Below are 21,686 nucleotides of genomic sequence, written 5' to 3' on the forward strand. Positions count from 1 at the left end.
TTTTGGAATAAAGCCTTGCTACCTGCTGCTTACCTACTTAGTGTTACCCAGGTTACCACACCAACAATTGGCTGATACATGATTTGATTTGATGACCGAGAAAAAAATCTGGGAGTCAAATATCAACACTAGTTTTCAAGTTTGTGCTCAATTTATTGCTTTTCTCAATATATTTCCCCCCAATATGTTGCTAATAGAACAAATATATTTTGGGTTTTTTGACAGTTTTTCCGACCAAAAAAAAGAACTCTTTGTATATCAACATTCTTGGAAGTTATGGTTTTAATAATTTTACGACAACATATAGACTAAGTTTGATTTTTAAACTGTTAAGTAGAGTGCCTTGATTGGATAGAGTGGATGATCCAACATCAGAGACCTTGTAACAAAATGGTTTTATTTCTCCAGCATAATTGAGTGTCACATTCTTTGCCTTGTGTCACTATGAATTCTCCACCTCAGCCTCGAGGACCAGTGAGTCGCTTGGCACAGAGTCCTGGAAGAGGCAGCTGGAGCTGGCTATAGCCTGGAACCGAGTGGACATAGCTGAGACTGAGATCTTCACTGAGGAGAGGCAGTGGAAGGTAGGTTCATGTTAGGAAAATATCACTTGTAACCAGCTTGAGTTTCAATAATCAGGATACATTTATTTGTTATCCTTGCAAGAATGGAAGTAGTCATCACATACAGAGCATATGGGACAACTACTTCCCCGAACAGTGTCCTTCAGATGATTTATATAGAAGAGAGGGTTTTATTCAGTCACAAGATACATGAATACCGGTTCAAAGCAGTATTCTAGTTCAGTTTAGCTAAGACCCACATGAGCAATAAACATGACAGTCATATGTCTATCTCCATAGAGGCTGAATCATCATGTTAATCGTTGTCACATAGCTATCATAATAATAATAGCCTAGACTTATATAGCGCCTGTCATGAGACCCAAGGTCGCTTTACAAGGAATAACAGGGCAAAACAAACATAACAAAACAAAAGACAATCAGACAACCAGTCAGACAGACAAAAACAACAAATAGATTAGGGGCCAAAGGCCTTGGTGAACAGATGGGTCTTGAGGGCCCTTTTGAAGGCGTCAAGCGTGGGGATGTTGCGGATCTCCGCAGGGAGAGCGATCCAGAGGTGCCACAACCATGAGTTCTGTTTTCCTGCTGTTTAGTTTGAGATAGTTGTATGACATCCATGCTTTGATGTCATGCAGGCAGCTGATGAGAGACTGAGGGGGGAGCTGGGAGGATGGAGTGGTGCCGAGATACAGTTGGGTATCATCAGCGTAACATTGGAAATTGAGTCCATGATGTCGAATGATCTGGCCGAGGGGGAGCATGTAAATGGTGAACAGGAGGGGGCCAAGCACAGAGCCCTGGGGTACACCGTGGTGGACTGGGGCCGGGGGTGAATTTGAGCTGTTGATGGAGACAAACTGTTTCCTGTTTTGGAGGTAGGATGTGAATCAAGACAGTGCTTTGCCAGTGATACCTAGGAGGTCTGAGAGGCGGGTGAGGAGGATGTTGTGAGACATGGTGTCAAACGCTGCAGAGGTCCAGGAGGATGAGGATCATATGCCTAAAACAATGTGTCCTGACGCTCTTCTAATCTAGGTGATCATACTTCCGGTTACATACACAGCTACGCAGGTCCTTTGTTATCATGGGCTACTCTGATATTGGAAGAGTACATTCTGTATTTTTCCAACTTATAGTATCATAAAAGGTAGTTTTTTTTCCCATGTTGCTATCCAAGTCACTTTACATAATTGTCCAATTCAATCAATCAACAACTTTATTAATCCTGCAAGGGGCAATTGGTTATGAACAGCAGCTTATGTCATGTACACAGGCAGGAACATACAAGAAGAAAACACACAGATACACCCGGGAGCAAAGATGTGGATAATTCCAATTTACACTATAAATAGTTCATAGCATCACAATAATAAATAAATAATCAAGTTAAAAGCCTTTCAACAATTCTGAGCAACATTCCCTGCTGATGATGACGCATTAAAGCGGAAGTGTGTTTCTCTGTGTTCTCCTGCCTTGCTCCCATGCAGTCGAGTGACCTCCACTGGGCCATGTTCTCGGCCCTGGTTGGCAACAAGCCTGAGTTTGTGAGTCTACTGCTGGAGAACGGCGTGAGTCTGAGGGACTTCCTGCTGGACGAGGAGACCCTGTGTGAGCTTTACAAACAGCTGCCATCCTGCATGTTCCTCCGCAAGCTGGCCAAGCGGGTCCACAACGCTCACAGGAAGAAGTCGTTCGGCATGAGGCATCGGGTTCGATCGGGACAAGGAGAAATGGTCTCCTTGACTCATGTGTCTGATGAGGTGCGCCGCCTGCTGGGCAGCTTCACCCAGGCCCTCTACCTTCCCTCCAACATGACGTACCACTTCAACATGTGTCTGGAAGATACGTCAGCATCAGTGAGTGATTATTGTTATGTAAAATTGAATTGAGTTTAACACTGAAAAATAGGTGTTTCTTACCAGTTGCTGGGGTCATGTCCTCTCTATTCACCCTGGTAACAGTGTTTTATTGCACTGCAAGGATTTTAATTCTGTAAATAGAATATAAAGAAAAGGGGGGTATTTCTGGATTTCAGTATTTCTTCAACAAATCCAGGTCTACGGACTGAAATGTTGTGTCATTAAAACAATTCATGCTTCTTTTGACTTGCCTTGACACGCCTGTTTACAATAACACCGAAGATTTGATTCTATTAGTTTAAAAAAGTCGAGACATTTAAAAAACTTAAAGTCCAACAAATGCTTTTTTTCCACCAGAAAAGGCATCAGGGAGTTAGATCTTCACTTTGGGATGTTACATTTACAGGAGGTATAATTAAACATTTAGCTAAGAAATCGATATTGGTGCCTTAAGAGGGCTTTGGAGGATTTGGACTCAAGATATATTTCCCTACCCTTCAAGCAGGTTGTTAATGCAACATATTCCTTCACTTTTTACCTAGCTGTCTAAAAACTCGACATCTTCTCAAGCTCCGCTAAAGGAGGACAGTCCTGACACGCAGATGGACCCGGGCAGAGACATTTTCCTGTGGGCTGTCGTCCAGAACAACAGGGAGCTGGCTGAGATCGCCTGGGAGCAGGTGATCAAACACACATACAGACAAAGTTTTAGAAAAACAATAGATAAATAACTGTGTATCTCTATGTGCGCAGTGTACAGACTGCATGTCGGCTGCGCTGGCCGCCAGTAAGATCCTGAAGACGATGTCAGCGGAAGGAATGGATGCGGACGAGGCAGAGGACATGAAGAAGCTCGCCAATCACTATGAGAAACACGCCATTGGTATAACACTACAGACATGATGAGTGGCTTGAATAAAGATGTTACAAGTTGAGCATGTGTCTGCTTTTGTGTGTGTTTCCCAGGTGTGTTCAATGAGTGCCACAACTGGGACGAAGAGCGGGCTCAGAAGCTGTTGTTTCGTGCGTCTCCGTCTTGGGGAAGGACGACGTGCCTCAGGCTGGCTCTGGAGGCGGACGATAAAAGCTTTGTAGCTCAGTCTGGAGTTCAGGTACACTTTTAAAAGGGATTTATATATATTCTTTCAACCGTGTCTTAAAATCTTAAGACTTCTACCTTTTGTTTGCACTGTTACGTAGAAGATTAAAATGCAAATCCACACACTTTGTTGAACACAAAACTGGTTTGAATCTAATTATTTTGAACAAGAAATTGGTATAGGGTAACCATGAAATACAAAACACACCGCCAAAATTGCATTAAACCAGACCTAAAATACAAAATCAAAGAAATGCATCCTAATGGACAGAAATACACAACTTATATCAACAGACCTATTAAAAAATACTTCATCGATATATATAACCAAATCTACAAAGAGTATTAAAACATGTAAATATTTTCAAAAGAGAAAAAAAAGAAAAGCTTGATACAATACGGTCACTAAATGGGCTCTAAATAATCCCAATGAACAATCACAATCAATCACACCTTGAACTTTATGTATATATGTCATGATGTATGTATTTGCCCTGTGCTGTACTTTTTATTGTCTGTTTACTGTATGTTGAATTGTATGGAACAAGCTGTAATAATCTGCACTGAACACGAATTCCACCAGTTTGGCTGTGTGGTCATTAAAGATTCTAATCTAATCTAATACTACTTCATATACACAAATTACTTGTGTATTGACTGTCTTTCAGGGTAATTACACCAATTACACACTTAATGCTGATTTTAATGAACAGAAACAGAACAAACAAAAACCACAGCAATACATAACTGACTACAAAATGTTTTAGAGTAGAACAAGTTGAAAAACTGTGATCAGTGATTTAAACCTGATGAAAGAGACTTTAATTAAACACCCAGATATGGTTCATATCTGATAACATATCTGTCCTGAAGGCCTTCCTGACACAGATCTGGTGTGGTGAGCTTTCAGTGGACAACCCGGTGTGGAGGGTGCTCCTCTGCATGGTCTTCTTCCCTTTGATCTACACCGGCTTCCTGGTTTACAGGTGAGCCCTAACCATAGACTGTGTATATATATACAAATTCCTAACATGTGAAACGGAAAGTGCAGTCCTCCTGTCAATGATGGTTCTGCTTAAACAACAACCAAGACATCTTAAGCTTCATTATGTTCCCATATTAACCTGAGATAATAATGCAGTGGTTAAATAATGATTAGATAAAGTAAAATGCTTAATATGTCCCTTGCTTTATCACAAGAATCAAATTCATATCAGTGTCATAAGGGACTTTCAGAAGTTAAGGCCGCCTAATCAAGAGTTGTATGAAAGCATGTCCAGAAGATCTGTAGCAGGAAAGTCAGTACATTGTAGTAAAAACACTATGTATATACAGTAATACCAAAGCAATTAAGTTCATCATAGATGCAAACATTTGGAGTAATATTGTAGTGGTTTAATTATTTAAAAGAACACGTCTTTGCATTTGTATATGTATCTCTGCCATGCACAACTAAGGTTTTTAGTTTTTTAATATTTTGTTTTGTAAATCTACTAACCTTTTCTACCGCTTGTTGGGCATCTATAGCGATGTTAACGAGTGGTAGGTTTTCTTAATGAGTTATTATTCTGACTAGACGCGATGAAGTAATTCAGAGAGAAGCTGAGATGAACGAAGAAATCAAGACAGTGGAGAGTGTAACGGGAAGTGTACTTCGAACAAGCACTCGCAGTCTGTGAGTAACAAGTCGCCTTTCAACACATTAGAAGCAAATTATGAATACAAACAACGTTTTTTTATGACTGTGTGGCCATTTCCTGACTGTATTTCACATGTAGGGGAAAGCAGTACATATCTGTGACCCCTCGACATCTGTGCCCACAGCGACTCCTCCGGCCTGCAGCGGCAGAAGCCTCTGGGCAGATGGTCCAGGCTGCTCCACCTGTACAGCTCTGCGCAGGCCAAGTTCTACTTGAATATCGTGTCTTACTTTGCCTTCCTCTTCCTCTTTGCTGTGGTGCTGATGATCGACTTCCAGGCTACGCCCTCTAGTGGGGAGGTGCTGCTTTACATCTGGCTGCTCTCGCTGGTGTGTGAGGAGGTCAGACAGGTGAGAGAGAGCTGGGACATGTTTTATCTATGTATGCCTTATTCCAATAAATTATTATATTACTCACTACATTACTGAACTGTACACCATAGGCCAATTGTCTTAATGTAAGTAATAAATAGTTATTGTAGCTAAAACGGCGATTTCTGAGAGATTTTAAAATCTCAGATCTGCTCAAAGTCCAGCAGCTGTAACTCAGGTCTCAGTGAGTCACGCCCCTCAAGTGTGCATTCCAAGAGGTAGGAAGACTCTGCTGATTGCGTGAAGTGCAAAACGCTTCCCAGCCGAAAAACATTTTAAATAGCGCATTTCAAATCAGAATAACTGAGTGTGCATCCAGACTCGGTGAGGACACTATCGATACTGACTCAGCAATCACTGTAAGTTATATTCTTGTTTAAATAGACTTCTGTTTCATTTATTCTACTCTGTATAATTGTTCTGTAGTTATTGTAGCTAAAACGGCGATTTCTGAGAGATTTTAAAATCTCAGATCTGCTCAAAGTCCAGCAGCTGTAACTCAGGTCTCCGTGAGTCACGCCCCTCAAGTGTGCATTCCAAGAGGTAGGAAGACTCTGCTGATTGCGTGAAGTGCAAAACGCTTCCCAGCCGAAAAACATTTTAAATAGCGCATTTCAAATCAGAATAACTGAGTGTGCATCCAGACTCGGTGAGGACACTATCGATACTGACTCAGCAATCACTGTAAGTTATATTCTTGTTTAAATAGACTTCTCTGTTTCATTTATTCTACTCTGTATAATTGTTCTGTAGTTATTGTAGCTAAAACGGCGATTTCTGAGAGATTTTAAAATCTCAGATCTGCTCAAAGTCCAGCAGCTGTAACTCAGGTCTCAGTGAGTCACGCCCCTCAAGTGTGCATTCCAAGAGGTAGGAAGACTCTGCTGTCGCCCATCAGCAGAAAATAGTTAACTAATTACAGCGGCGTGCCCCCAAAGCTGTGAGAACTGAGCAATCAGGTATCCATCTTAGGTTGCGTTTTCCTGGAGCGTCAGCTTCAGCGTCAGCCAGACGAAGACTGACAAAGACATTAAGAGTCCTGTGGGAGGCAAAGAGGAGGCAAATCCTACTCTGATTGCGCCAAGTATCGCTGGTGTTATTTAGTTTTATTCAATTCTCTTGGGTTCTCTAGCCCCTCATGCTATAATCATGTGTATTTTCTGCATTCCTGTTCATGTGTCTTCTCGCAATTATCACTGGCCCCGTGTTTCTCCTAATCGATTTCACCGGCCTGCTCTCGTCTATCCCACATGCTCCACTGAGATCCAACATCTCGTTTCAGGGGGCCTGTGGAACTGCCAGTCAGCTGTCCCTAAGGCTGACTTCATCTCTGGCTACGCTTCCCTGCAGTCTCTGGATTTCCTTGCTCTCACGGAGACCTGGATCACTCCATCCAACACATCCACCCCAGCAGCTCTCTCCACAGCATATTCCTTCTCCCATACACCCAGACCCTCTGGCAGAGGAGGTGGCACTGGTCTCCTGCTCTCTCCCAAATGGAGCTTTTCCCTCTTCAAGCTACCTAATTTCACTCCTTCTACCTTTGAATTCCATGCCGTCACAGTAACCCATCCTATACAATTAACCATTGTTGTTCTCTACCGTCCACCAGGCGCCTTGGGGGACTTCTTGGAGGAATTAGATAATCTCCTCTCACACATCCCTGAAACTGGCCCTCCCGCTGTACTTCTCGGAGATTTCAACCTCCAGACAGGGAAGATATCTGAACTAACATCTCTGTTAACCACCTTTGCTTTCTCACTGTCTCCATCCCCACCAACTCATAAAGCTGGCAATGTCCTTGATCTCATATTCTCAAGGAACTGCTCTACTTCTAACCTCTCTGTAAACCCGCTCCACACATCCGATCACTTCTTCATTTCATTCTCTCTACCCCTTTCCAAACATAACAACCTAATCTCTTCTAACTCTGCTCCTGTCCGCCTTAACCTCCGTTCCCTCTCCCCCTCTACCTTTGCCTCATCGGTGCTCTCAGCCCTCCCTTCCTCTGACTCGTTCCAACTCCTGCCTCCAAACGCTGCTGCAAAAACTCTCCTCTCTACTCTCTCATCCTCTCTGGACTCTCTCTGTCCTCTCACATCGCGGCCGGCTCGTCAGTCCCCTCCTGCTCCCTGGCTAAATGACGCACTGCGTGCTAATAGAACCATCCTTCGGGCAGCAGAGCGGAAATGGTGGAAATCCAAACACCATGACGACCTCCTAACCTATCAGGCTCTCCTCTCCTCTTTCTCTGCTTCCATCTCTCAGGCAAAAAGCACTTTCTTTCAAGATAAGATCCAATCTTCCTATTCCAATCCCAAAAAACTATTTTCTATCTTCTCCACCCTCTTGGACCCTCCCAAAGCACCTCCCCCCTCCTCCCTTCTGTCAAGCGACTTTGTTAACCACTTTGAAAAAAAGGTTGATGATATTCGCTCTTCCTTTTCTGACTCACCTTTACTCACCGCTGGGTCACCAGACCCTCCCTTCACCCACACACTGACCTCCTTCTCCCCTCTCTCTCCAAGTGAGGTTCTTACCCTCGTTACCTCTGCCCGTCCTACCACCTGTTCTCTGGACCCTATCCCCTCAAACCTCCTTCAGACTATCGCTCCTGATATTCTACCATTTCTCACCCATTTCATCAACACTTCTCTAACTTCTGGTCACTTTCCAAACAGTCTCAAGGAGGCAAGAGTAAACCCTCTCCTTAAGAAACCCACTCTCGATCCGTCTGATGTTATTAACTACAGGCCCGTCTCTCTCCTCCCGTTCCTGTCTAAAACACTTGAACGCGCTGTCTTTAAACAACTCTCCTGTTATCTCCATCAGAACAACCTTCTGGATCCGCACCAGTCTCGTTTCAAGGCAGGTCACTCAACAGAAACTGCTCTCCTTGCTGTCTCTGATGAACTGCACACTGCTAAAGCAGCCTCCCTCTCCTCTGTCATCATCCTTCTGGACCTGTCTGCTGCATTCGACACAGTGAACCATCGGATCCTCCTTCGCACTCTCCTAGAACTTGGAGTTTCAGGCACTGCACTTTCCCTCCTCACCTCATACCTCAACGACCGCACCTACAGGGTTACTTGGAGAGGGTCCGAGTCCGACCCTTGTCAATTAACTACAGGGGTCCCTCAGGGCTCGGTTCTTGGTCCCCTCCTCTTCTCCCTGTACACAAACTCGCTCGGGTCTGTCATTAGCCCGCATGGTTTTTCATACCACTGCTACGCTGACGACACCCAACTAATTCTGTCCTTTCCCCGCTCAGAGACCCAGGTCGTCGCACGCATCTCTGCTTGCCTAGCAGACATCTCTCGGTGGATGTCTGCTCATCACCTCAAGCTCAACCTTGACAAGACTGAACTGCTCTTCCTTCCGGGAAAAGATTGTCCCACTCTTGACCTAACAATCAACATCGGCACCTCTATTGTTTCCCCGACTCAGACTGCAAGGAATCTGGGTGTGGTCCTAGATAACAAATTGTCCTTCACTGCAAACATCGCTGCTACAACCCGCTGCTGCAGATACACGCTTTACAACATCAGGAGGATACGTCCCCAGCTGATCCAGACATCAGCGCAGATTCTGGTCCAGGCTCTCGTCATCTCACGCCTAGACTACTGCAACTCCCTCCTGGCTGGTCTACCTGCATGTGCCATCCGACCTCTGCAGCTCATCCAGAATGCAGCGGCTCGTCTGGTCTTCAACCTTCCCAAATTCTCCCACACCACACCGCTCCTCCGCTCCCTTCACTGGCTTCCAGTAACTGCTAGAATCCACTTCAAGACACTGGTACTTGCGTACCATGCTGTGAATGGATCTGGCCCTTCCTACATCCAGGACATGGTTAAACCGTACACCCCAGCACGTGCACTCCGCTCTGCATCAGCCAAACAGCTCGCTGCACCCGCACTGCGAGGGGGACCCAAGTTCCCGTCAGCAAAAACACGTGGGTTTGCTATCCTGGCTCCAAAATGGTGGAATGAGCTCCCCATTGAAATCAGGACAGCAGATAGCTTACACATCTTCCGACGCAAACTGAAAACTCATCTCTTTAGACTCCACTTCGAGCGATAGAATTACTAACAAAGCACTTATATACTAATAAAGGGCTGGCTTTCTAAATGCCAGTTGAGTAGCACTTGAAATGTTTGGCTCTATGAAACCTGATGTACTTATATGATTCTGTTTTCTTAAAGGTTGTATCTTCCTGGTCGAATGCACTTATTGTAAGTCGCTTTGGATAAAAGCGTCAGCTAAATGCAATGTAATGTAATGTAAACTGAGAACATTTGATCAATATGTCTATGGTTTAAATTATTGTACTTAATTACCTGTGTCTCTTGCAAAATATATTGCATTTTAAAATACAAACACTGAGGGGTGTGGTCTTATATCATACATATCTTGATTTATGTGATATTTTCATCCTAAAATCATGGCCAAAATAATTTTTGCGGATGTCATTATGACATTTCCCCCCAATTTTGGAGTGATGCAAAGAAATATCCAAATGTCCCTATGTAACGGGTCACAACCGTAAGTGACCTGTTATCGATCAGGAAACACAGCGAAGCATCTAGGTGTCTTTTCTGGCGTTTATTCTGAGAACAAAACAAAATATCCTCCTTAAATCCAAACTGCACATTCTCCGCAGCACTCACTTTAATGTCATCTTTAGTATTTATAGATTAAGAAATGAACAAGAAAATCATATCAAGTAATCACACAAAAATACAAACTAGGGATGCACGATATTGTTTTTTTTAAACCGATACCGATCACTTCCTGCTTCTCAAGACCGATACCGATAATAATATTATATATATATATATATATATATATATATATATATATATATATATATATATATATATATATATATATATATATATATATATATATATATATATATATATATATATATATATATAATATTATTATATTATTATATTAGGGCCGGGACTCGATTAAAAAAATTAATCTAATTAATTACAGGCTTTGTAATTAATTAAATCGCAATTAATCGCATTTTTAATCACATATAAATATTTGACCTGAGAACAGTGAGAAGCAATTTTTTTCACATGGATTTTAGTATACCATTGAATAATGACTGAATACATAAGCTTAAGCAACAAAACATTGTTTATTATTTTCAAGGATGTACTTAACCAAGACCAACAGAAAAGTGCAATTTTTGCCATAAAGTGTTGCAATAGCATATTTAGGAATATAGTACATTTCAGAGATTCAGGTAGCCTATAGGTAGGTAGACCTTCTGTAAACTATAACACTTTGTTTTTTAAGTATAACACAATACTTTCAAGTACATTCAGAACATTGGAAACCCTGACTATTAGAAAACATCTCTCTGTTGCTTCAGAGGCCATAACAGACTTTGTTGATTTAAAAAATCTAATCAATTTCAGTCAAACTCTTTCAATAACCTTGGCCAAAACAATAAACAGTTCAACATAAAGTGCCAGTTGCACCAACAACGTAATAAATAGTTCAACATAAAGTGTACTGTACCATTTAAAATAAAATAAAAAAGTGCCAGTGATTGACCTCAATCCCTCCTATTCTTCCAATATCCTGATGAAAAATAAAATCTCTCTGTTGCATAGGCCACTGTTTGATCAACGCGAATTGGGTGTGGGTCCTTGTACTCCGAGTTGGGCTAACGTCCGCGCTAGCTTCCACGCTAGCTGCTATATGTTTTGCATTGAGGTGATACTTGAGGCTTGATGTGCTGCGGTGATATGCGAATTCCTTTTTGCATAATTTGCAAACAACTGTGCTCTTATTGACGCTTCCATCCGTCCGTTTTTTAAAACAAAATGTCCCGTCCACGGGGCCAACCAAAGCGGTCTCATCAGCTTCTTCGTTCATGTTTGACTATTGTTCACTGTGGTTTGTTGTTGTTTGAAGTCATGAACGTTAGTTGGTGCTCCAGTATAATCGGTACCCCTGAAACTCATCCAGTGAGAAACGTTCCGTGGTGCAAAAATAAGTGCGATTAAAATGCGTTAATTTTTTTAACGCGTTAATTTTTGTGTAATTAATTAATCTTAATTAACGCGTTAAAGTCCCGGCCCTAATATATATATATATATATTAAATGTACCTGTAGTTTTTTCCTCGTTTTAGCCCTGGGCTGGCAAACTTCTTGCCTTTTTCAAAAGCCTCGTCGATAGGTAAAAGCCCCGGTGCCTTTGCAGCTGGCTTTGGATTCGCCGCTAGTTTAGCAGCGCAGGCGTCTTCGTACGCTTTTAACACACCATCGTAGCGATGGCGATGTTTCAGGTGACTAATCAGGTTGGAAGTATTATAGCTCGTTGCCTTTTTCCCTCCTCGTGGAACTTCTGCATTGCATTTGTTAATACAAATAGCAAGCGAACTATCTAACTCTGAAACTTTGAAATAGTCCCATACTACCGACGACATGTTTGTTTACTGTCCTGGCTTCACGGCCGCACACTATTTACGTCACAGCCAGGCATGAGTTAGGGAGCGCTGGATTTGTGAAAAACTCCCCTCTTCCTAAACCACGCCGATAATAATCGTGCACCACTAATACAAACACAAACATACCTGAGAACAAAACACAATATCCTCCTTAAATCCACGCTGCACATCTTTACCAAAGAAAAGAAAGGAAGGGTTAACATGTAAACAAAGAAAATGACGCAGATCGCGTCTAATTCCCGCCAAAACCACACCACAGATATCACTAAAAAAATACAATTTCCTGCGTTGAAAACCAAACAAAAACGGGTCAACAAGTTACCCAAATTAACACTCAACAACACACATCACTTCCATCAACCCAAACAGCCGGTCCATCACACAAAACCTCAATGATTTGTAACACCAATCCCAGCACAGCTTACCCTCCGCAGCACTCACTTCAATGTGAGGGGAAAGCGGAAATGACATACAGGAAATAGAAAAAGATGTGCAACGGGAAAGTGTTCCCACCAGAAACATAACTCAAAAAAATCAAAAGTAAACAATCTCATAAAAATAAAATTCACAACCCATTATAAATCGTAATTTATAACTATATTTATGTCTACACATTTTTCACACCGTTACACACACACCCCCACTGAATTTGACTGAATATGAGCATAGACTACATAATAGTCACCTGTCATTACACCACATCACAGAATAAACAACACCGAGGGGTTTTACATAAAACAAACCAACATGAAATGTATCCCTTTAGGATGAAGCGGTATGAGAGCAGCGCGTATCTCTCAACCCAGCAACTGGTAACAGAGTGCCTTATACACCCCCACTAAAACCCCTACACATAGTGTAGTACAGCTCATCACAAAAGAAAAGAAAATCAGCAGAGTGTAACATCGAAGTCAATATCTCGGAAAACAAACAAAAATAGAAATAAACACATATTACTGTCCAAGACCCTTAAACAGTAAAAGCTCGAAATGCAGACCTTCAAACAGACTTAACATTAAACCTGACTGGTATAACGTCCTGCCGGGACATGGTCTGTATCAGTCTGTCCACGGGTTTGACCAGCCGGCCAAGTCGTGTTCTAAACTGAGTCTGCACAGTGGAAAGGAGAGACTATGCTCATGAAATCTGGTCAACGGAATTGAACACCTCTGGGTCAGTACCCCAAGTCACGGTGTCAGAGTCCGACAGTCCCACTTGCGATCGAGAGTCCACAGCAGTCACAAGCCCAGAAACACAGGATACAGTGTCATCCGGCAGAACCGAGATGCCTCGGGGGTTAGAGGACGTGCTCTGCAGGTCAGAAACATCAACTTCTGATGGACCTGGTGTGGACAGTTCTGTGATCCATGCTATGGTTCTCCTTTCAGTATCCACAGAGTTCGGACCAGTCAACAGGCTCTGACTTTCGCCATCAGGCACAGATGAGTTCATGTCACATTCAACATCAAGACTCCCACCGGCTGCACTAGGAGACACTCCACCACCCTGAGATTCGGACTCTTCATTTACCCTTACGAGGACAGCCTCTGAAGTGGACGAATCTGTAACCGGCTCGGATGAAGCAAGTTCAGACGTTTCACTAACGTCTGATCCGTCTCCAACAGGGAGAAAACTAACCAGCATCAACAGGTTCCTGTGGATAACTTTCTCCTGACCACTGACCGTGTCACGGATCCTGAATGTATGTGTCCCTTTGTTCATGTCCATGACAGTGTAGATAGTAGAGTCCCATCTGTCAGCAAGCTTCTTCTTGCCTCTGTCTCTCGTGTTGGCCATTAACACCCTGTCACCAACGTCAATGGTAGAGCCTTTCACTTTCCTATTGTACAACTGTGCATGTCTGCGCTGCTCCTTTCCAGCATGAGCCTGAGCGACCTCCATTGCTTCTTTCAGGTCAACAGCAAGACAGGCTACATATTTGTCGTAACTCATCACAGCAGAGTCATGGAAGACTGTACTAAAAAGCACATCAACAGGTAGGCGAGGGACACGGCCAAACATGAGGTAGAAAGGCGCATATCCCGTTGTCTCGTGGGCTGTACAGTTGTACATGAATGTTAGGGTCTGTAACCGTCTTGGCCAGTCACTTTTCTCCTCAGGCGGCAATGCACGAATCATACCACCTAGGGTGCGGTTGAAACGTTCCACACTCCCATTTCCCATGGGGTGGTAGGGGGTTGTGTGTGACTTTCTGATGCCAGACACTCTGAGAAGCTCACTTATGAGATGACTCTCAAAGTTAGCACCTTGATCACTATGGATCCTCTCAGAAAATCCATACACACAGAAGTACCGATCCCACAGCACTTTCGCGACTTGTTTAGCTGTTTGGTCCCTACAAGGAAATGCCTGAGCCATCTTTGTGAAATGGTCTGTTATTACTAGAACATTGATGGACTTGTTCTTGGAGTCTTCAGCTGACCAAAAGTCTATACAGACTAGTTCCAGCGGCCTTGTAGATGTTATACTCTCCAAAGCGGCTCTCCCATCAGGCTCAGCTGTCTTACTCACTATGCATCTCTGACAATGACGCACATAATCTCTCACGTCTCTGTCCAAACTTGGCCAAAAGAACCTATGTCGTGTTAAACTAAGAGTTCTGGACTGGGCTTGGTGTCCGGCTCGGTCATGGACCCCTTGCAAAACGATTGTCTTGAGTGAATCAGGAACAACATACTGGAAACGTTTGGCTTTCGTCTTGTGGTCTCTTGAAACTCTGTACAAAACACCATCATTGACAACTAATTTGTCCCAGTGTTTGAGGCACTTTGTGACAGTTACAGGCTCTCTGAACAACATCTTCCATCACAACAGACTGAGCCTGCACCTGAACTGGCGTGCACGTGGACTGAGGACTGCTGCTCCCTTGACGGTGTGAATCGTGACCACAAGATGACTTGAATGCATCTCGGACCAAAACACATGATACTTTAGAAAATTCGTTGAGAAGACCATCATACAGATGTAGCACTGAATTTCGGACTCCAGCTTACAGCTTCCTGCCTACGGCCTGCCAAAGACCAGTATAGAGGAATGTTAAGCCCTCCCACTATTTTCCAAGAGGGCGTTGACAGATTTTCAATTTCAGGTTTTAACCAGGAGATGGCGCTTCATTCACAAATACAGAAAGACAAGTTTCATGGACTTTCAGTTGTGTTTTGAAGAGCATTTGAACACATCAATATTTTAGATCAACTAAAGTATATCTAATCTTGTAATTCAATAAGATATAGTCTTTATATATTAAATAATCATAATTATAATGTAAATGTTTACATTACACTTCTTTATTTGTTATGCTCATACTTTAACCTTTACAATCGTTTGCTTTAATATGTAGTATATTTTTGTGTTTGCTTCCTCCTGCTCCCTTTCGGACACATACTGTATGATTTATTATTATTATTAATATGAAGATATTATTAAGATAAGATAAGATGTTACTTTATTGATTGAACCTTTTAGTTTAGAATGTGCTGTCCCACGGTAATTCAGAAGGCTCACAGGTCACATTCCGACCATTATTTAAAACAATAGGTGCTTTCACACCGTCTACAGTTTGATTTGTATAGAGGGAGCTCTGTCAGTTTTCGAATTACCCATTTGCTTTCGGGGAACCCTATTTTTCAGAGCACATCCTGCTACTAAATATGTCACACGCACGCTCTGTTGACTGGCGCAGCAGCGCGGATGCGATCAATTGCTATAAAAACACTCTTCTACTAATACAGACGGTGTCACTATGCCGGCGGATGTGGCCGTTGTTGAAGCCTCTTCAGGCTCCGCATCGGCAGGCCTCTCCCTCGGTGTGGAGCTGTCAAACTCGACCCTAACGCCGCTGACAGCCGGCCAACTAAAAGTTGTTTTCCATTCACGTTGTCATTTTTAGACTCCTTCGCTTCTTTGCTTGTGAATCCAAAAGCTGTGACGCTTGGCTGTTTTCGTTTTGCCATTTTTTTTTATTAGTTAAAAAAATATCAATATGAACATTTCAAATACCGCGCCGGCATCACCGCCATAACCATAGCAACGTAAGTAAGAATGCAGCGCCGCCTCGTACAGATGGCAACACCCAGACATATTCACAAATATAAAACAAATATTCAGAAACTGTAATGAACAATAACTATTATTTATTTCAAGAACTGTTATTTACAGAAACTCAAAATTTCTAATCTGTGTGACACAAATATGCACGATTGTTTTGGGCTCCCCCTATTTATCTCAAAGTCAGCCATCAAGGGGGCTCCCTCCCTCTTCGGGGGAGCCAAGCTCCCCCTAGCTCCCCCCCATTTCGAACAGTGTCTGTGGCTGAATGGCCAGCGATTAGGTGCGGCGCATTTATCATAGGTGATCAGAGCTAACTGCCTGCCGTCAGATTTCATTTAAAAAACAGATCTGATTTTAAGACTATTTCTGCGCTCATAAAGAATGATAAGAATAAGAATAATGCGTATTGAACTGGTTTAATTCATTAGTGAGTTTATTTAACACTAGAACCGCCAATCGGGTCAATTTGTGTGATGTGTGTTGTGTGTGTGCAATGTAACTTTTTTTCAATAAAATATTAAAGTCTCCCAGTCCGTGACTTTTCCTGAAAGTGTGTTATGTAGCACCCTATGTTGTTAAAAATTGCATTCTAATAGCGGGATTTGACGGGTTTAGGTAGGCCTATACAAAAACCTCTGGCGGTTCTAGTGTTAAGGTAATTAGGTACAGTAGAAGCCCTTTTTTTATCAGTAACGAATTTAGCAGTTGAACATAAAAGTCAACTAACTGAGGGTCACTTGCAATGACAGTGTTTTGTCTAACTGTAAGCTTGTCACTCAGAGTAACCTACCGTTAATTTAGCTGCTGGAGAAGAAAGATCAAGGGGGGGAGGGGGGGGGGAGAGCTGTGGTTGATGGGCCATTAGTTGTGTAAATACACAGCTGAGAGCTGCCGTTTCATTCAGACTGTTTAAAAAACTGTAACAACGGACTATTTTTCTTAGCGGATGCATGTCAATTTAAATCAATACATACAACTATTTTTTAAATCAATACATACAACTATTTTTTAAATCAATAAACACATTTTCTAAATCCATAAAAGCATTTCAATTAATATTGGGAGTCATGTCGTTACTTTGTTGAGAATGTGGCCGTGTAATAAGCGGGATAATTTGCAGCGACTTGTTCCTTATGGGGAAAATAACACCCGTCATGTGTGTGTAGAGGTGTGTGCGGTTAAAACACTTTCATGAAGTGAAGGAATTTCCTTCTATAAAACAGCTGTGGGCAGCAGTGAGTGTCACGGACATGAATTCATAGATCAAGGCAGACTGGTGCACACACTCTCCTGTCCTGCCAGGCGACACGCCCGTTCTAAGCCGTGTCCCTCACTTCTCACATCCCAAGCATCCCCACAAGTGTATTATGTTGTTACATCGTTTCAGATGTTATGTTTCAGTTGTGCTCTGTCTATGTTCAGTGATGCAAACTTGTCACCTTTCGGCGAAATTCGCCGTTTTGAATCCAAAATAACTCGTTTGTGTGATTCATGTAGATCTGCAATACAAATATTTTTGGGGTATGGGGGGGGCTGGGACCCGGAGTAATATGCGGCCGTGAGCTGTTATGTGCCATCATGACACGCATGGTGTTCTTTTTTTATATATTATAATGAAGTACGAGCTGTGTGCTCGAGTCTTCCTGCCTGTCGGCTCTGCTCATGGATGTATAATAAGGCTCTGCTGCTCCGAGATGATTGTCTAGCTTCAGCAGCTACATTACCTACGGGTGCGTTCGTTAATATTAACTGTGCGTCCGGAGTCACTGTGGCACAGACTGGACCGCTGGTGAACAGCAGTTAGAACGGGCTGTTCAGGTGTTCAGAGCAGAGCTGCCTGTCAGAGCGGCAGAGCGTGATGTGAACTGAAAAGTTTTTCTGTGGCAATATTATTTAAGGAATCGTTGAGCTAGCTAGCTAGCTAGCATACATTGTCACTATCTGCTAACGTTAGCTTTAGCCTTCTATTTCTAATAGTTTTTTTCATAGGCTATAAACAGAGGTGGTATAAGTATATATTGTACTTGAGTAAAAGTAGAAGTACTCAGGTCTTGTACTTGAGTAAAAGTAGAAGTATTCAGATCTTGTACTTGAGTAAAAGTAGAAGCACACAGATCTTGTACTAGAGTAAAAGTAGAAGTACTCAAATGTTGTACTTGAGTAAAAGTAGAAGCACACAGATCTTGTACTAGAGTAAAAGTAGAAGTACTCAAATCTTGTACTTGAGTAAAAGTAGAAGCACTCAGGTCTTGTACTTGAGTAAAAGTAGAAGCACACAGATCTTGTACTAGAGTAAAAGTAGAAGTACTCAGGTCTTGTACTTGAGTAAAAGTAGAAGTACTCAGATCTTGCACTTGAGTAAAAGTAATAGTCCCAGAGTGTAGGAATACTCTGTTACAGTAAAAGTCCTGCATTCAAAATGTTCCTCAAGTAAAAGTAGAAAAGTATTATCATCAAAATATAGTGAAAGTAGCGACAGTAAAAGTAGTCATTGTGCAGATTGGTCCATTTCAGAATAATAGATATGATATGTTTTATAATGATTGATCATGAAAGTGTTCTCAAAGCTGCTAAAGGTGCAGCTAGTTTGAATGACTTTGTATACTGCAGGGTAGCTTGTGGATTTACTCCAGGTGGAACTAAAGTCTGATTTAACACTTGATTATATTTCACTTAATTAATCCAGATCTGTGAAGTAACTAAAGGTATTAAATACATGTAGTGGAGTCAAAGTACACCATGTACCTCTGAACTGTAGTGGAGTAGAAGAACAAAGTAGCAAAACATTGAAATACTTAAATAAAGTACAAGTATCTCAAAATTGTGCCCAAGTATAGTACTTGTTGAGTTTATGAACTTAGTTACTTTACACCATGTGGCTATAAAGATAAAAAGACTTAAGCCTTGCACAGAGGCATGAAAATACATTTTCAAAATGCTCAACAGTGCTGCCAAAATTATAAACTGACTGCTCCACAATTTAAAATAAATGCTTTTATATATTTCTATTAGATGTGACTCTTTGGCGTTTCTGTTATTATTAACACTGCTGCTTTAGTTGTTCTGACTGCTAAAATCCTCTGTCATTCCGTGGGGTGGGGGAGCCGGGGGCTCGGATCCTTGTCACCTTTTTCATACCTGATGAGTTTGCATCCCTGTATGTTAAAAAGCCTCAGTCACCTTAATTCATGTAATAAAAACATCTCAGGTCAGTAACACTCAAAGCTAAATGTGCAATACCATGTTCAGCTATGTTACTATTTATAATGTTATTGTTGTTACATCAGAAGATGTACATATTGAAATGATTTCTTAACTTACAGTAGGCTATTTTTTACAATGTGTGTTGGAAGGATTTATTAAATTACAATGAATATTGTCATTGTTTAAGGCTTTTAGAGAAGGGTGAACTATAAGCCTGAATTACATAACATTTTATACCTAAAAACATAAAAGCCACAATAAATAAATCACAATTATTCTAGTTATTTTTACCTCCCGTATTGCTTTCAACCCACCAGCTTTTATGGTGTTGTTACGTCACTAACTGTAAGCTTGTCACACAGTCTATGGTCACTCAGAGTAACCTCCTGTTAATTTAGCTGCTGGAGAAGAAAGATCACGGGGGGGAGGGGGGGAGAGAGCTGTGGTTGATGGGCCATTAGTTGTGTAAATACACAGCTGAGAGCTGCCGTTTCATTCAGACTGTTTAAAAAACGATAAAAACGGACTATTTTTCTTAGCGGATGCATGTCAATTTAAATCAATACATACAACTATTTTTTAAATCAATAAAAACATTTTCTAAATCCATAAAAGCATTTCAATTAATATTGGGAGTCATGTCGTTACTTTGTTGAGAATGTGGCCATGTAATAAGCGGGATAATTTGCAGCGACTTGTTCCTTATGGGGAAAATAACACCCTTCATCCAGATGAGGAGCCCTCCGCTACACTTTGGGATCCTGATCGACCGACGAAGCTCCATTTAAAATATACATATTTTTGGTGAATTACTGAGTTTAGGCACGTTAATAACGTTTTAATGAAGTTGAATACAGTATATTCATATGTGTCAGTGATTTCATGTCAATTCGGCGAACATAAACATAAATGATCGTGGTGAAGATGATGATTAAATTAGGATTGAAAATCGAGAGCCGGGCTGCATTTCCTCCCGTTCGTTTTTTTTTAATAAAAAAATTATTTTGTTAAATAACAACATGGTGATGTTTTGTAAATGATTACATGTGTCTTATTTAGCACAGTAGTATGATATCCGTGACATATGGATCTTACAAAGTTCCGCTGTACATCCAGCGTACTGTATCTGACTTTATTTCACATGAGCTCCAGTGTGGAACCCCACTGCACCCCCTGGCGGATCAATGATCCATTGCAGCTGGCTTCATTATAATTACATTTATCTATCAAGGGGGCGGTCTCAAATCAAGCTGGAGGTTTTCCCTTGAGCGAGGGCAGATCATGTACCAATCACGGCCCTCACGTTTCAAACTGTCTGAAATGAATCGCTACATCTGTAAGCATCCACAAGTAGTCTGTGTCCAACACTCTCTCTGACAAAGGGCACACGGCTAAGAGCATCAGTTACAACATTTTGCGGACCGGGAATACATTTTATGTCAAAATCATAACTGGCCAGCTTGGCCACCCAGCGTTGCTCACACCAGTCCAGTTTTGGCTTTGTCAGGATATGAGTCAGCGGGTTATTGTCCGTCCAAACCTTGAACTTGTGGCCCTTTAGCCAATTACTAAACTTGTCACACACGGACCACTTCAGAGCCAGAAACTCCAACCGGTGCGCTGGATAGTTCTTCTGTGACTCAGAGAGTGACTTGCTGGCGAAAGCAATGGGTCTAGCACGTGTATCACCCTCCTGGACTTGAGACAGAACAGCCCATAATCCATCCAGGGATGCATCAGTTGACAACAAGAATGGACGGGTGAAGTCAGGGTGAGCCAGGGCAGCACTGCAGATTAGTGAAGCCTTTAGGTCGCCAAAAGACTGCTCCTGCTCATGAGTCCAATCAGACTCACACAACTTCCTGCTCGACACTTTGACGTTGGGCCGCTTACTCTTTCTTTTCACACCTTTCAACAGGTCAAATGGCGGCTTGGCAACAGCAGAGAACCATGGCACGAAATGCTGATAATAATTGACCATCCCAAGGAAAGATCTTATCCTCTTCTGAGACGGTGCCTTGCCATCCAGCTCCATGAGGTCTGCACTCGTCATGTTCGCGATGCTCTCCACCTTAGATGGATCAGTTGAAACAACATTCTCACAAACGATATGGCCGAGAAACGTCACTGTTCTCCGCAGGAAGAAGCACTTCTTGGGGGATAGCTTCAAGTTGTGACCGCGTAGCCTGCTAAACACCATCTCCAGGCGATGTAGAGCTGTCTCCTCATCAGGTGCAAACACCAGCAAATCATCCAAGTAGCACAGCGAGCTCAGATAATTCTGGTCACCAAAGATACTGGTCATCATGCGCATGAAGCTG

General features: G+C 42.2%; 1 protein-coding gene across 1 annotated transcript in view; it reads left to right on the forward strand.

Annotated features, from left to right (window-relative positions):
- The window catches only part of trpm2 (transient receptor potential cation channel, subfamily M, member 2), a 42,957-nt gene that overhangs the window by 3,250 nt on the left and 18,021 nt on the right, over positions 1-21,686 (forward strand). Inside the window, 9 exon segments of the mRNA XM_079665766.1 lie at positions 308-312; positions 463-584; positions 2,075-2,443; positions 2,989-3,126; positions 3,200-3,329; positions 3,413-3,558; positions 4,419-4,531; positions 5,122-5,220; positions 5,370-5,595. Of these exon segments, the coding sequence (XP_079521892.1) occupies positions 308-312; positions 463-584; positions 2,075-2,443; positions 2,989-3,126; positions 3,200-3,329; positions 3,413-3,558; positions 4,419-4,531; positions 5,122-5,220; positions 5,370-5,595 (1,348 nt within the window).

Source organism: Notothenia rossii (assembly GCF_949606895.1).
Source record: "Notothenia rossii genome assembly, chromosome: 2".
In the NCBI taxonomy this organism is placed as follows: Eukaryota; Metazoa; Chordata; class Actinopteri; order Perciformes; family Nototheniidae; genus Notothenia; species Notothenia rossii.